Source organism: Cyanistes caeruleus, chromosome 1, assembly GCF_971803275.1.
Source record: "Cyanistes caeruleus chromosome 1, bCyaCae1.hap1.1, whole genome shotgun sequence".
Classification (NCBI taxonomy): domain Eukaryota; kingdom Metazoa; phylum Chordata; class Aves; order Passeriformes; family Paridae; genus Cyanistes; species Cyanistes caeruleus.
Window position 1 is genome coordinate 34,337,824 of NC_141701.1, and position 12,440 is coordinate 34,350,263.

General features: G+C 36.0%; 1 protein-coding gene across 5 annotated transcripts in view; it reads right to left on the reverse strand.

Moving 5' to 3' along the window:
- PREX2 (phosphatidylinositol-3,4,5-trisphosphate dependent Rac exchange factor 2) overlaps nucleotides 1-12,440 on the reverse strand; it is a 173,208-nt gene that overhangs the window by 10,941 nt on the left and 149,827 nt on the right. For all 5 annotated transcript variants that reach the window (XM_086885723.1, XM_086885719.1, XM_023920933.2 and 2 more), the window contains one exon: nucleotides 4,585-4,687. In XM_086885723.1, the coding sequence (XP_086741849.1) occupies nucleotides 4,585-4,687 (103 nt within the window). The remainder of the gene's footprint in view (nucleotides 1-4,584; nucleotides 4,688-12,440) is intronic.

Here is a 12,440-nt window from a genome sequence, read left to right on the forward strand (position 1 = left end):
AAGTGATGGCTTATCAGGGAAATGATAATCAAATTTGGGACAGACTTTTTAACAGGAGCTGTAACAATAGGAAAAGGGGTAATGGTTTTAAACTAAAGGTAGATTCAGAATAGATATAAGGAAGAAATTTTTTACAATGAGGGTGGTAACACAGGAATAGGTTGGCCCCATTTCTGGAAACAATAAATATACTAAAAGTCTACTGCTAAATAGGGAAGAGCACCATGACAGACTGCTGAGACTAGCACTTGATTAATAGCACTGAGGGCCAGAATATACATATATTTGCAAAAACTATCTAAATTAATAACATGCTGATTCTGAATGTCAGTGCTGTGACTACCTCTGAGAACAAAACCAGCATATTTTTACTTACATCATCCACTAGACAAACTAATTTTAGTATCTTGCTCACACAATAAATCAAATGCATTGATTTAAAAAGGATTCTAGCTTTATATAATCATCTGATTTATTGTTTAGTTGGGGCACAAATTAGACCTTACTTAAAACCACCAAATTCTTATTTCTTTTGAGGAAAAACCCCCAAGATATATTAGCAACTTGCTATGTGACATCTTCTTGTCATCACTGAGCATGATTACACCATTTCTATTTCAATATACTGCTAATTTAATCTTCTCCAATTCTATTCTTAATTGACACTGTCTCACATGAGCATAAAGGAGAGCTTTGCTACATAATGAGACTTCTATACTCTGCATACCAGCACTGCCAGAGCACTGGTGAAAGATGATGGCAGTTCTCACCATCAATCTAGACTCTTCTATATGAACTAGTATTCTCATTGCCACGTTTAAAAATTATAGGTTTATCTTTAAGCTACACACTAATTTAAGGATAGCAAGAACTAGTCACATAGAGAAAACAGATTCTCTTTCAAAAAGTTCTAAATCAGTACAATACTTATGAGAATTATTCACAGAATCACTAGGTTGGAAGAGACCTTCAAGATCGTCCAACCCAGCCCCAACACCTCAACTAAACCATGGCACTGAGAGCCACATTCAATATTTTTTAAAACTCATACAGAGAGGTGACTCCACCACCTCCAATTCGTACTTTATCACTCTTTCTCTAAAAAACTATTTCCTAATATTCAACCCATATTTCCCTTGGTGCAGTTTAAGACTGTGTCCTCTTGTTCTGTCAGTTGCTGCCTGGAGAAAGAGACCAACCCCCACCTGACTACACCCACCCTTCAGGAAGTTGTAGAGAGTGACAAGGTCACCTCTGAGACCAACCTTCTTACCCTTCCTTTTACTATTAATATATTTGTAAAAACATTTTTTATTATCCTTCACAAAAGTTGCCAAATTAAGTTCAAACTGAGCTTTGGCCTCCCTAATTTTTTTTCCTACATGTCCTATCAGCTCTCTTAAACTCTTCCTGAGAGACCTGACCCTCCTTCCAAAGATGATACATCTTTTTTTTTATTCCTAAATTCCTTCAAAACCTTGTTGCCCATCCAGGGCAACAGGCTGAACATTTGCCTGTTGACTCATCTTTCAGCACACAGGAATAGTCTGTTTCTGTGCCCTCAAGATCTCTGTTTTAAAACACACCCACCTTTCCAGGACTGCTTTGTTTTTAAGGGCTGCTTCCCGAGGAACTCTCTGAGTAAGTCTCCTAAATAGGCCAAAGTCTGCCCTCTGGAAGTCCAAAACTCTTACTGATGTTCCTCCTGATTTCACCAAATATTGAGAACTCTAATTTCACGACCACTATGCCCCAAGCAGCCTCCAACCACAACATCTCCCACAACCCCATCTCTGCAAAGAACAGGTCTAACATAGTCTTTCCCCTGGTAGGCTCAAAATATAGTGCTGTTATTATACTTTAATAAAGGCATGAGCATACAGTTAGTCACTTAAGAGACAACATAAATTCTCTTCTGGTTTTTATTCTGTTTTTCAGCCTTTTAGTTACATTTTTTCCTCAGTGCCCTCTCCTCTCCTGCAGCTCCTTTCCTAGGCCTCTGTCCTCTCCACTCTACTGCATCCCAAAGTCACACTGCTGTCAGGATGCTTTACATAGTATTTTGTGTGTGCAGATGCTTACATGAGTATATGCGTAAGTAAAAAAGTTTACCAAAAGATAAGTGGGATGTTGTGACAATTTTTTCTCTACTTTATAAATAAATCAAGACTGCTTTACTAAAGCCATCCCACAGACCCAAGCTCATACCCACTCTCACAAGCTGGTCTTTTTAATTTCTCACAGACAAGGTGCTTCTTATCTTACTATAACTGACAAGACAATTACTTTGAACATGTTTCAACAGTAGAGTTGTAGCTATTATTAATCTTGTTCACCACGATCTTGACCTCCTTCAATTAAAAAAAAATCATTCCTGAGGTTATCCATTCAAACAGGTGTCTGCAGTTATTCAGTACTCGTGCACCAAGCTGGAAAATACATCAGCTTTGAGTAGAGATAATTTCCTCTTGTGGGAAGCTGATCCTGACAGGAGTTAATGCTGCTGAGTAACAGCTGGAATAGATGTCCTTTGAGTTGTACCTCCCTATGGCTAATATCTTTATTCCACAAAAAGGTTTAGTGTGTAAATGGGATAACAAGTTTTTTTGTTTCTTTTATGTGGAAAAGGCACATGTATTGCCCTTAACTAAATGTTCTGCATTAAGCCCCAAGAAGCATTTTTATTCCTTCTTCTTCTAAATTTTATGGCCTGTATTATGATCCTGACAGTTAAATCCTACTGATAATTTAAACATTAAATCTTAACAGGTTTCTAGAAGATACACTGTTGAAATTACTCCAAAATATTTAGAATTTAATAGTGGGTTGTATTTCTACTACTGAGCTCCAAGACTGATTGAAAATTACAACAAAAGATTATTACTCTATTAAATGTCATAGTGGTTTCCTGCAAGAGAAAGAATGTGTGAAAAAAGTCTAGATATACTAGCACACTTTTTCACAATGTCTGTGTGTGGTATTGAGATACTGGTATCTTTAACAGCTATTGATCACCTCCTGTTTTATTGCAAAGAATGTAGCCTCACCAAAAGGCCTTTTTTCACATCTCTATTTGAGCAAGTACAGCTACAGCTGCTCAAAACTACGTCAGTTTCTTTCATTTTCATTAAATAAACTGCAGAAGATACAAAAATGAATCAGCAGGTTTTTTTAAATGGCCTAGATCTGTATTTTGAAAATGTACAATATGACAGAACACATCCTACAAGTAAATTTATGCAAATACCTACAACCATATTTTTTGGTTGCAAAATACGCAGGTCTGCCTTTTGTCTAGAGCTGCAGGAGCAGATATATCAACCTATACATGCAAGTTTATCCATATAAAGCAGTAGCCTTCTTTTCAAGTCAAGTCAAAGCTGTAATTCCTGAGCAGATGTACATGACCCAATTCAAGAACGTTGAGGGTGTTTATTCACCACAGAAACTTAATTTATGCACCAAAATAAGTGAAAGCCCAATACAAAAAGGAATGAGATTAAATACTCTGATGTAGTATTTAACAGCAACAACATTTACATGCAACTGATGTGGATTTATGGAAACTATCCACAAAATTGCTTTAACAAACTAAAGGTCACACCTAGCATACATGTATTTTTCTCTACAGCAAGTTAGAAGTAAAGTACAGCTTTTAAATAATTTTTGTAACTGTGATTGTTACACAAAATTAATGAATATAATAAATTAGATGCCATCTAGAACCCAGAAACTATGAACCTTGTCTTATCTGTGATTAATTGTTACAATATTTAATTATGGTTTTTTTTCACTTCAAGATTGAGTGCATCCTGTATTTCGCTTATGATTTTGTTGTAAGGCTGAAAGCTACCACAGGCTGGGATATATGTTCCATATGCATGCAGAGCGATTAAGTCCCCCCTCAACCTCTCTTTCGTCAACTCAACAGGTTGAGTTCTTTAATCTTCAGTTTATAAGCTTTGTCTAACAACCTCTGGACCATTCATGTTCCTCCTTTGAATTCCTTCCAAGATACATCCCTTTGAAAGTATTTTCTGATAATAAGATATTCTAGAAAATGTTGTGCTAATACAGTAGAGTGTATCCCCCATTTTCAGTTGATATTCATTTTTAATCCAATATTTTTGGCATACCTCATCACCAAGAGTTCATGTCGAGGTGGTTAACTATCCAGTCTCTAAATCCTAATATCCTATTATGACCAAAGAGTGAAAAACATTGTTTTGTAATAAGGACATTGTCCTCAGGAATCTTGCCTGGAAAGTAAAAACCAATGGTATTTATTTCTCTCCTTCCCTTTTATACTTCCCCTTAATTCAGTGCATGACTCACTTTTTACTGACAATAGTTAATAATCTTGTTTTCATTAATCATATATATTAAAATAAAGGCTGTCTTAGTCAACAGACTACTCTGATGTAAGGCGATCCCAAGGCATTTACTATACATAAATAATTTAGTAAAATCATAAGAGACAGTAAATAACTGGTTAAAAATTGTCTGTTTCTGTATTAAAAAATAAATACAACACCTTCAACAATAAGGGAAGCACCCGGGTGTCCCCCACCCTGAGCACCTCACCTGTTTGCGCATGACGTCCGTGGCCTGCATGATGTAGCGAGGGGGCAGCCCGTGGCTCCGGGCCAGCGTGATGGCCTGCTCCAGGGTGACACTCAGAGTGCAGCTGCAACAGGGGGAAAGAGGTCAGCTGTCTGATAGCTCCTTAAAACAACTGCTTTTAAATCAATCATCGTTTAAAAATATATCTATATAAAATTGCATGGTAATCATGCCCCCTATGCCTCCCTCACCCATGCAGGCATTAGCCAGAACAGTATAATGGTTCTAAGATTTTGAGTGCAACAAATGTTCCTGCTCACTTACAATCAAATGCATTTGTTCTGTTCTTAAAGAAAAAAACCCAAACAAACAACCCCAACTCTGCAAAAACAACATGCAAAAACCCACACTAAAAATTATAGGTTGGCAAGTGTACAACTTGGAGAGTAACAACGCAAGATAAATATTTTTTGCCATTGTATAAATCCCTTTTTGGGTGGTTTCTGCATGTTATATCTCACCTTCCACTCTTAAAGCAAACCAAGACTTTATACAGAATCCCAATCTCTTACAATTAATTTAGCTTGGTTATTCTCTTGGCACATCAGTGCAGTGCAAAATTAAGAGACATTTACTCTTTCCAAACAAGAAAATAGATGAAAACTGCATTCCTTCAAATGAAATGTTCTGTGCCGCTTTACCAATCTTTTTCAAATGAACACTTGAGAACAAAAACTGATTGTGATACCTCATCTAACAAAGGCTGTCACTGTTGTATCAGAGCAACCAGAAAAGTTTCAGAGCTAAAGATCATGCTGCCGGCACACCAGGCAAGAAGTAGCAGTGAAAGTCCTTTTGGACATGCCATCTGATATTCATTGTCATCATGAGGACAAGAAAAAATGGTTGGTGTCTCACACAAGCAAGACCAAAACTGTGGAAAACTCATGGATAAAGACAGAACACCTGAGTAGAAACAGGTACTTTTTAGAAAGAACATGTTTGAGGGCTGCTATCACCCGAGAAGTGAGAGTGGCTCTATTCTGCACCAGTAAGTTGTTCGATGATTTTTCTCTTCACAACCAAAGTACTGCAATGATCAAATCTCTCGAATCAGAAAGATGGGTTGTACAGAGAATGATTCCACCTCAGCAGAACCTGCCAAAAGCTGTAATTTTCAAGTTCAAATAATAAAACCAAGACATATTATTAATATATAATTTTGAGCACCCTTTTGGCAAAGTCCTTACTGTTCTGAATAGTTTATAATATGCACACAGAACAGACAATATGTTTCAATCAAACACTTATCTTGCTGAGCAGAAGATCTGTAGGAGGAAAAATGTGCCTGTAGTTATTTTCTTACTGAAAAAACCCGAAACCCTGACACATTTTAAAAACTGCTTAAGGTGATTTCTGGACTGCAAGAAGTTACAAAAAAGTAAGCGTAGAAGATACTAAAATTTGATCTGTAGCTTTATTAATGGTCTTTCATAAAAAATTTATAAGCTAAGTGATTTTCCTTGGTAATGAGATAATTTTAATTCCCCAGTTTCTAGTATACACTGACATCAGAATTAACTTGAGGCAAAGTGTATTGATCTTTTCTGTTATGTGTTTGATTAAGGTGTAAGATAGCTAAATGTTAGATTAGAAATTCTAAACACTGTTTTCATCTTGTCTTTGAAAAGTGAAATATTGCACAAAATACACGCTCATAATGTTTACCAGCACCAAGATTTAAATATCCAACCTTCAAGACCAGACTGCAAAGGAGGTTTTGTTCTACTGACAACGGAAAAAAGCAAAAGCATCTGAAATGTAGTTTGAAAAGTATAATCTAAACAAAAAAAAAGGGCAAAAAGTTGGTATCACATGTATTAATGGGCTCAAAGTACAGCTCTCAAGCAAGTAGTTCCTGATCCAAGTTTCCCAGAAATCCTGTCTTTCTGGAACCCTTAAGAGTGAAAAAACTGAAAAATTATATTCTGCATGCGTAAATCAAAACTACCAAAAGATCCTTCCAAATGAAGGTCATTTTTAAGAATTAAATGCAATTTTGTGATTGAATAAGACTGACAAGCTGCTCCCTATCCAAAACCTGATGAAATGCCTGACTATCATGGACATAATGAGGCCTATATATTTGGACAGTGCCAACCGTGATTCAGAAATAAGGCTGCCAAGAGTGTAGATAAAGACATAACCAGAGTGGGAAAAGCAGAGGCAGATCAAAACAGCATAATAAAGATTTCTTTAGAGGCTGCTATGGAGGTAGGCAACAACTACAATACAATTCTGAAGCACATATGCTAGAATTGAAGATCTCTCTTCATGGCAAGTAAGGATAACAATTCTAAGGAGAGTCTTTTTAACATATCCTATGGAATTAGTAGCGAAGACATTCATGATGACAGCAGTGATGATAATTATTATCACACTTCTTCAATAGGACATTTTAAATGTGAAATCCTGGAGTAATGCTGGTTAGATACATCCATTTTCTCTTTTAAAAAACCCTTATTCATTAACTGATGTTAAAAATCGTTAAAATAGCATCAGCAACATGATTGCATTTGAATATACTGTTTAATTAGAGGTGCAATTTAATATCATCATATTTTGTGTTCCTCCTATGGCATGTAAAAGGTCTGATGAATGGCAGAGTTAAATATAAACTATAGATTATGGCTTTTGTCCTGTGATTATGAAATAAGGTTACTACTTTCTAAATAAAAAAACCAACAGCACTCAAATAGTGTCATTTTAGTTGAACACCAGATCAGTGAGATGGCATCTTCTAATAAAACTGATTGTATAAACCTTCCATGAGACTATGCTGAAGTGACTCACATTTATCTACATACTGTTTCTTTCTCCCAGCTCTTCAAATAGTGGTTTTTTTTTTAATTAGTACATATCCCTTTTCACAAATCAAACTGCCCTAGACACCTGCTGTGAAAGATAAAATGCACACAAAAAGCATCAGATGGTTACATGGAAAAGTTGTAACTGGAAGTACCTCAACAATAGGGCTGCCAAGCACAGAGAGATTAAGAAAATGCAAATTTAAACCAATGTAACTTCTAAAATTTTATTAAACAATATCAAATCTGGTTATTCTCTATCTTGTAAGATTCTTCTGGTGGTCTGAGCAAAGTTCAATATCAAGGATTGTCAGCAAATATGTGCAGTAAGTAATAATCCACTTTCCTCCTGCATTTTGAGAGCTGATAAACAGATGGTATTTAAGTTTACAAAGCAATCTGGAAGCAGTTCTGACCTCTGAAAGTATCTGGTCATTTGGATGCAATCAACCCAGACAAGCCAAATAAGGAAAATATTTGGGGAAAAACCCTCATAACCTTCTGTTATGGGAAGCATAAGGCCCAAATCCATAGATTTTACAGTGTAAACAAATCAAAATCTGTTCTGAATCTCTCTCTTTCTTCTCACCCTTTTTTTTTTTTTTAATGTGAATAAAACAAAAGACTCAAATTCATCATCTCAGAATTTATGTCAGTTAGAATGACAAATTCCCTGCCTTGACAGATTACAGCAGCGAGGCAGAGACATTTGGATTTCCCAGGACAACAGGGCTGAGATTCCTCATTTCATCCATTTGGTTTCCAAGAAACAGAAGGGGCTGCAGCTGCTCCCAGCTCCTGCCTGCTATCCTGAGTCTCCCATCAGTCATGACAGTATTGATGTGAAGATTAAATACAAACTTTCAAACAACTTCTGGATCAAACCATTCTGAAACATGCCTGAAAAGTAAGATTAAATGATTTTCTATCACCAATAGTCCATTTGTTTCTGACTGGATGTGATTTTCACTAAAGGGCTGCAAATCAGCTGGACAGATACATATCTGTCCTGAGAAATGGAGTTGTAAAATATGGATGCAGACTGAAATTTCTGGGAAATTGATTATTTCGGAGTAGCTTGTCTAATGTGACTTGAAAGGGAAAATAACTTTTTTGTGTTTTTGAGTTTGTGTTCACGAACCTACAGAGGTGCCATGCAGGAAAGTGTATGTCTAGGTTACCAGAGTAAAAAGGATCTAATCTTCCAATTCATTCTCAGGTTTCAATTAGGCTTTCAGCCACTGTACATCCAAAAATGCACCAAAATATCCCATAGAAAAATGCCCTGAGTAGAAAAGATGAGGTGAAACAAATTGGTTTAGTAGTTACCACAGTCAGACATGTCAAAATGAATTATGTTCTGTGTGAATAGGAAACAAATATGAAAAGGGTGCATGTATGCTTAGTCTAATTAAAACCTAAATCTTCTACTCAACATTTAATTTAAAGCCATTATTATTATTTTAATTACTTTTGTTCCTGTACATCATAAGCTAATCATTCCTATATTTGACCACTTTTTAGGCCAGCTATACTGCAAGTATTCCTTTTTTTTCTGCCATCATTTAAATTAATTCTAAGTAACTAATTTTAATTTAAATTAATATGTATAGAAGGAATATTATTAAAGTCAGTGAATGCAGCAATCAAAAACTGAGTGTTAAAGTAAATCACTTTGGGGTAAACATTTTTTGGGGCATTTGTCTAGAATTAATAGTGGTGTCTGGGTAACAGGCATTGATTCTGATGAACGACCTGAAGAAGAAAATAGACACAATAAAGCTATGAAGGAAGACAAATGTTGTTCAGGACTATAAAAAAATAGGTGTACAAAAAGGTGTATAGGCAGGCCTAATTCAAAATTCTCCCACAAGCTCTAAGATGTTCTCATTGTGTAAATATGGCTGCATGCAAGTAAAACTGGAGCTTGCATTCTCTGTGCCCATATACTGAAACTTTGCTGAACAGCACTGCTTTTCAACAGAGGTAAAATTGGCCAGCCATTAAGTATTAGAGAAAATGAGCATAAAGTTCATACACTAAACTACAATATTTTATTTCATAATTACATAATTAAACTCTGCTGGAGTTCAGGACTTAGTTTTTATAGCTGACATGTTGCCAGTGTGGAAAGGCCACTACTTTAAAATCAGTGTTGGATGGAACCTGTCCACTGAAGGCCAGTCCAACATATAGAAAGCCATTATTATGCACATCAAGTGTATTTATTCCACTCTGACTCAAAAACAGCACTTCAAAAAGTAACTGTCTGTGGAACATACACCATCACCACTCAGAATGGGCATGTGCAGCCCGTGTTAAATGGATTTTCTGCCTTTTATCCATTAAGCATCAGCATGCAGGGTTTTTATTCACAAAAGGCACCACTGTGGTTACATAGTTGTGCAAACCTTGGAATAAAAGTATCCCAAGTCCCTTATCAGGCATACCTCCACCATCCTACAACAGGATAATCAAACCCAGCTCTACCAGATATTTTCAGACACAAACTACCAACAGATTTCTGACTTACTGAAGTAGATGGCATGAATTTATCAAGCCAGAGAATTAGCCTTGGGAGATACATATCTATTAGTCATATATCAGACCTACCCTTGGTTAATTAATTCTTCTCTAGGTTACAAATATATTTTTATCAGGGGTATTTGGTTCAATATTAGTATTTTTTAATAATGAAGTATGAAACACAAAGGAGGTAATGTTGATTTGAAAGATTATTGTCATCCAATCTATTTCCAGAAATAAATGTAACTAATCTATCTCTTTAAAAGAGAGAGATTTTCAAAGAAAAATTAGGAAGAAAAAGAAAAGGTACTTCTTTTTACTGCACATCATCTGTCAGTGTTAAAAAACTGCAGGGAGCATCTTTTTTCCAATCTTTTTTCCTGTAAGATCTTTGTATCTCTAGTCAGCTGGAAATGTCGCAAGGAAGCATTTTCACTATTAAATATTCTTTGCTTGATGAGAGAATAACATTTCCAAAAATTTGAAGTATTCCATGCCTTTTATTTACTCATTTTCCATCATACTTGCAAAAATAAACAAGCACAATATAAATCTGAGTTTATCTGAAACCCCAGCTTTGGCCATTAGCTCTCATTCTGTGCAGAAAGTCTTTCCATTAAAGGCTTCTTCCTCTGTACACAGGCAAGTAAATCAGAAATTTACTTCTTGTCTTGTCATAATTCAAGCTATTCAAGCTATTACCTCTCCTTTTACCAAAAATTAAAGAAGATCTGGTTAAGTTTTTAATTTCAGATCTTTCAAGAGGTCCTATTTTATTTCTATTATAAAATAGAAGATTTTACATGAAAAACACCAGTTTCAAAGACCTGGACTGCAGATAAGACAATCGTGAACTGAAGCATGAAAGGATGTAACAGCAATGTCTCAACCCTGCTACTAAACATCCTTAATGTTAAAAGAAAACCAAATAGAAAAAAGCACACCTTGAAATCCATACCAGTAACAACTTAGATGCTTCTTTTCTGTCTCACTGCATTTAATGCACTTCTCTGCATTTTCAGATTGCATTTTAAGTAGTGTCTCAGAATTTAAAACTTGCTAGAGAACAGTTAGACTGTAACACAGACAGTATATGTATTAGATATACTAGAAGTGACAGAGCAAAAATGTATCAGATTGCTTATGAAAGACAAAAATAAAGCAAATTGAAACAATTACTACTGTAGGAACAGTATAGCATTATTTGTGCTAAATATCTTGCCTATTTTATTTTAAGGCAAATTCTCACATATTTCAAAATTATTTAGGTGGTTTTACCAGCACAGAATGTAACACTATTATCCTAAATAATTTTACACAAAGAGAAGTTTGTTTACGTCTCAGTGGTATGGTATCATAAAAATACACTAATTCAGACAGAGATAACAGAACAACCATTTAAAAAATAGAAGACAACCTTGACTAAATGGGAAAGTAGCAGGACTAAAGCCCAGCTGAGACCAGAAAGAAAGGTATGGATTAGTTTTTCAGTCTGTGCTAACCTGTCTCCTGAAAGTAGTCCCATTGATCCCCGAAAGCTCTCTTACTGAGGAGCTGATAGCCTAAATACAGATGCAGAACTCCAGGGATTTTCTTTGTAGCATACACTCATTGAGCTAAGAACTAAATTCTTACAGGAAAATTTCTGAATCCAAGAGGAAGAATTCTTATGATAGAATGTCTAAAATACAGACTCAGAGTACCTCTTTTTCACCTTGTTTGATCTGATTCACAGAAAGGCAGCTGGCCGTGATGGACAGCTTATGGTGCTACTCTGCTTTGCAACGTGGAAGATGAAGCAGGTTTAGCTGGATTGCAGGATCACTGCCAGCTACAGGAGACAGCATAATCAACACTTGGCAAAACCTGCCTCATCCTTCAGCCAAGTGTCTGCCAGCCAGAACCCCATTGCTTGAAGGATGGTAACACTAAGGAGAGAATTTCTGCAGGGGAAATTAAAATTCAGAAAAGAAAATAAGACTGTGATTTTTCTGGGTTTCATCAAGATTATAGAAGATTTTTCCCTTGATCCTCCAGGAAATGCAAGAATTTAAATAAACTTGGGATTTGTTTCATTTGGATGCTTTAAATGATTCCTTTGAGCCTGCAAGGCCTATGGTCCCTGAACATTCTGCAGCTGCTGCACCTAATTTCATTTTGGAACGGAAGGAGGCTAGGACATGTCTGTGCTGTGCAGTCTTGCTCTTCTCCCTCAAGCAGGAGCTAGAATCATGATCCAATAAAATTTAAAAGTGCCTTTCATCACCTGCGTTTGTACAGACTGATTGCAACTTCAAACAGAACGAACACAAGCAAAGAAAGAAGAACGTTGTTTACAGGGTGACAGCTGGCTGGCAGGCTGAAATATAATTATGAATGATAAAAAAAGGTAAAATAAAAATGCAAACTATTGATTTCTTGAACTAATTTAGAGCTCTGTTCCTCTTGTTTATCAACAAGGCATGTTCGCTTATGATAATCCAA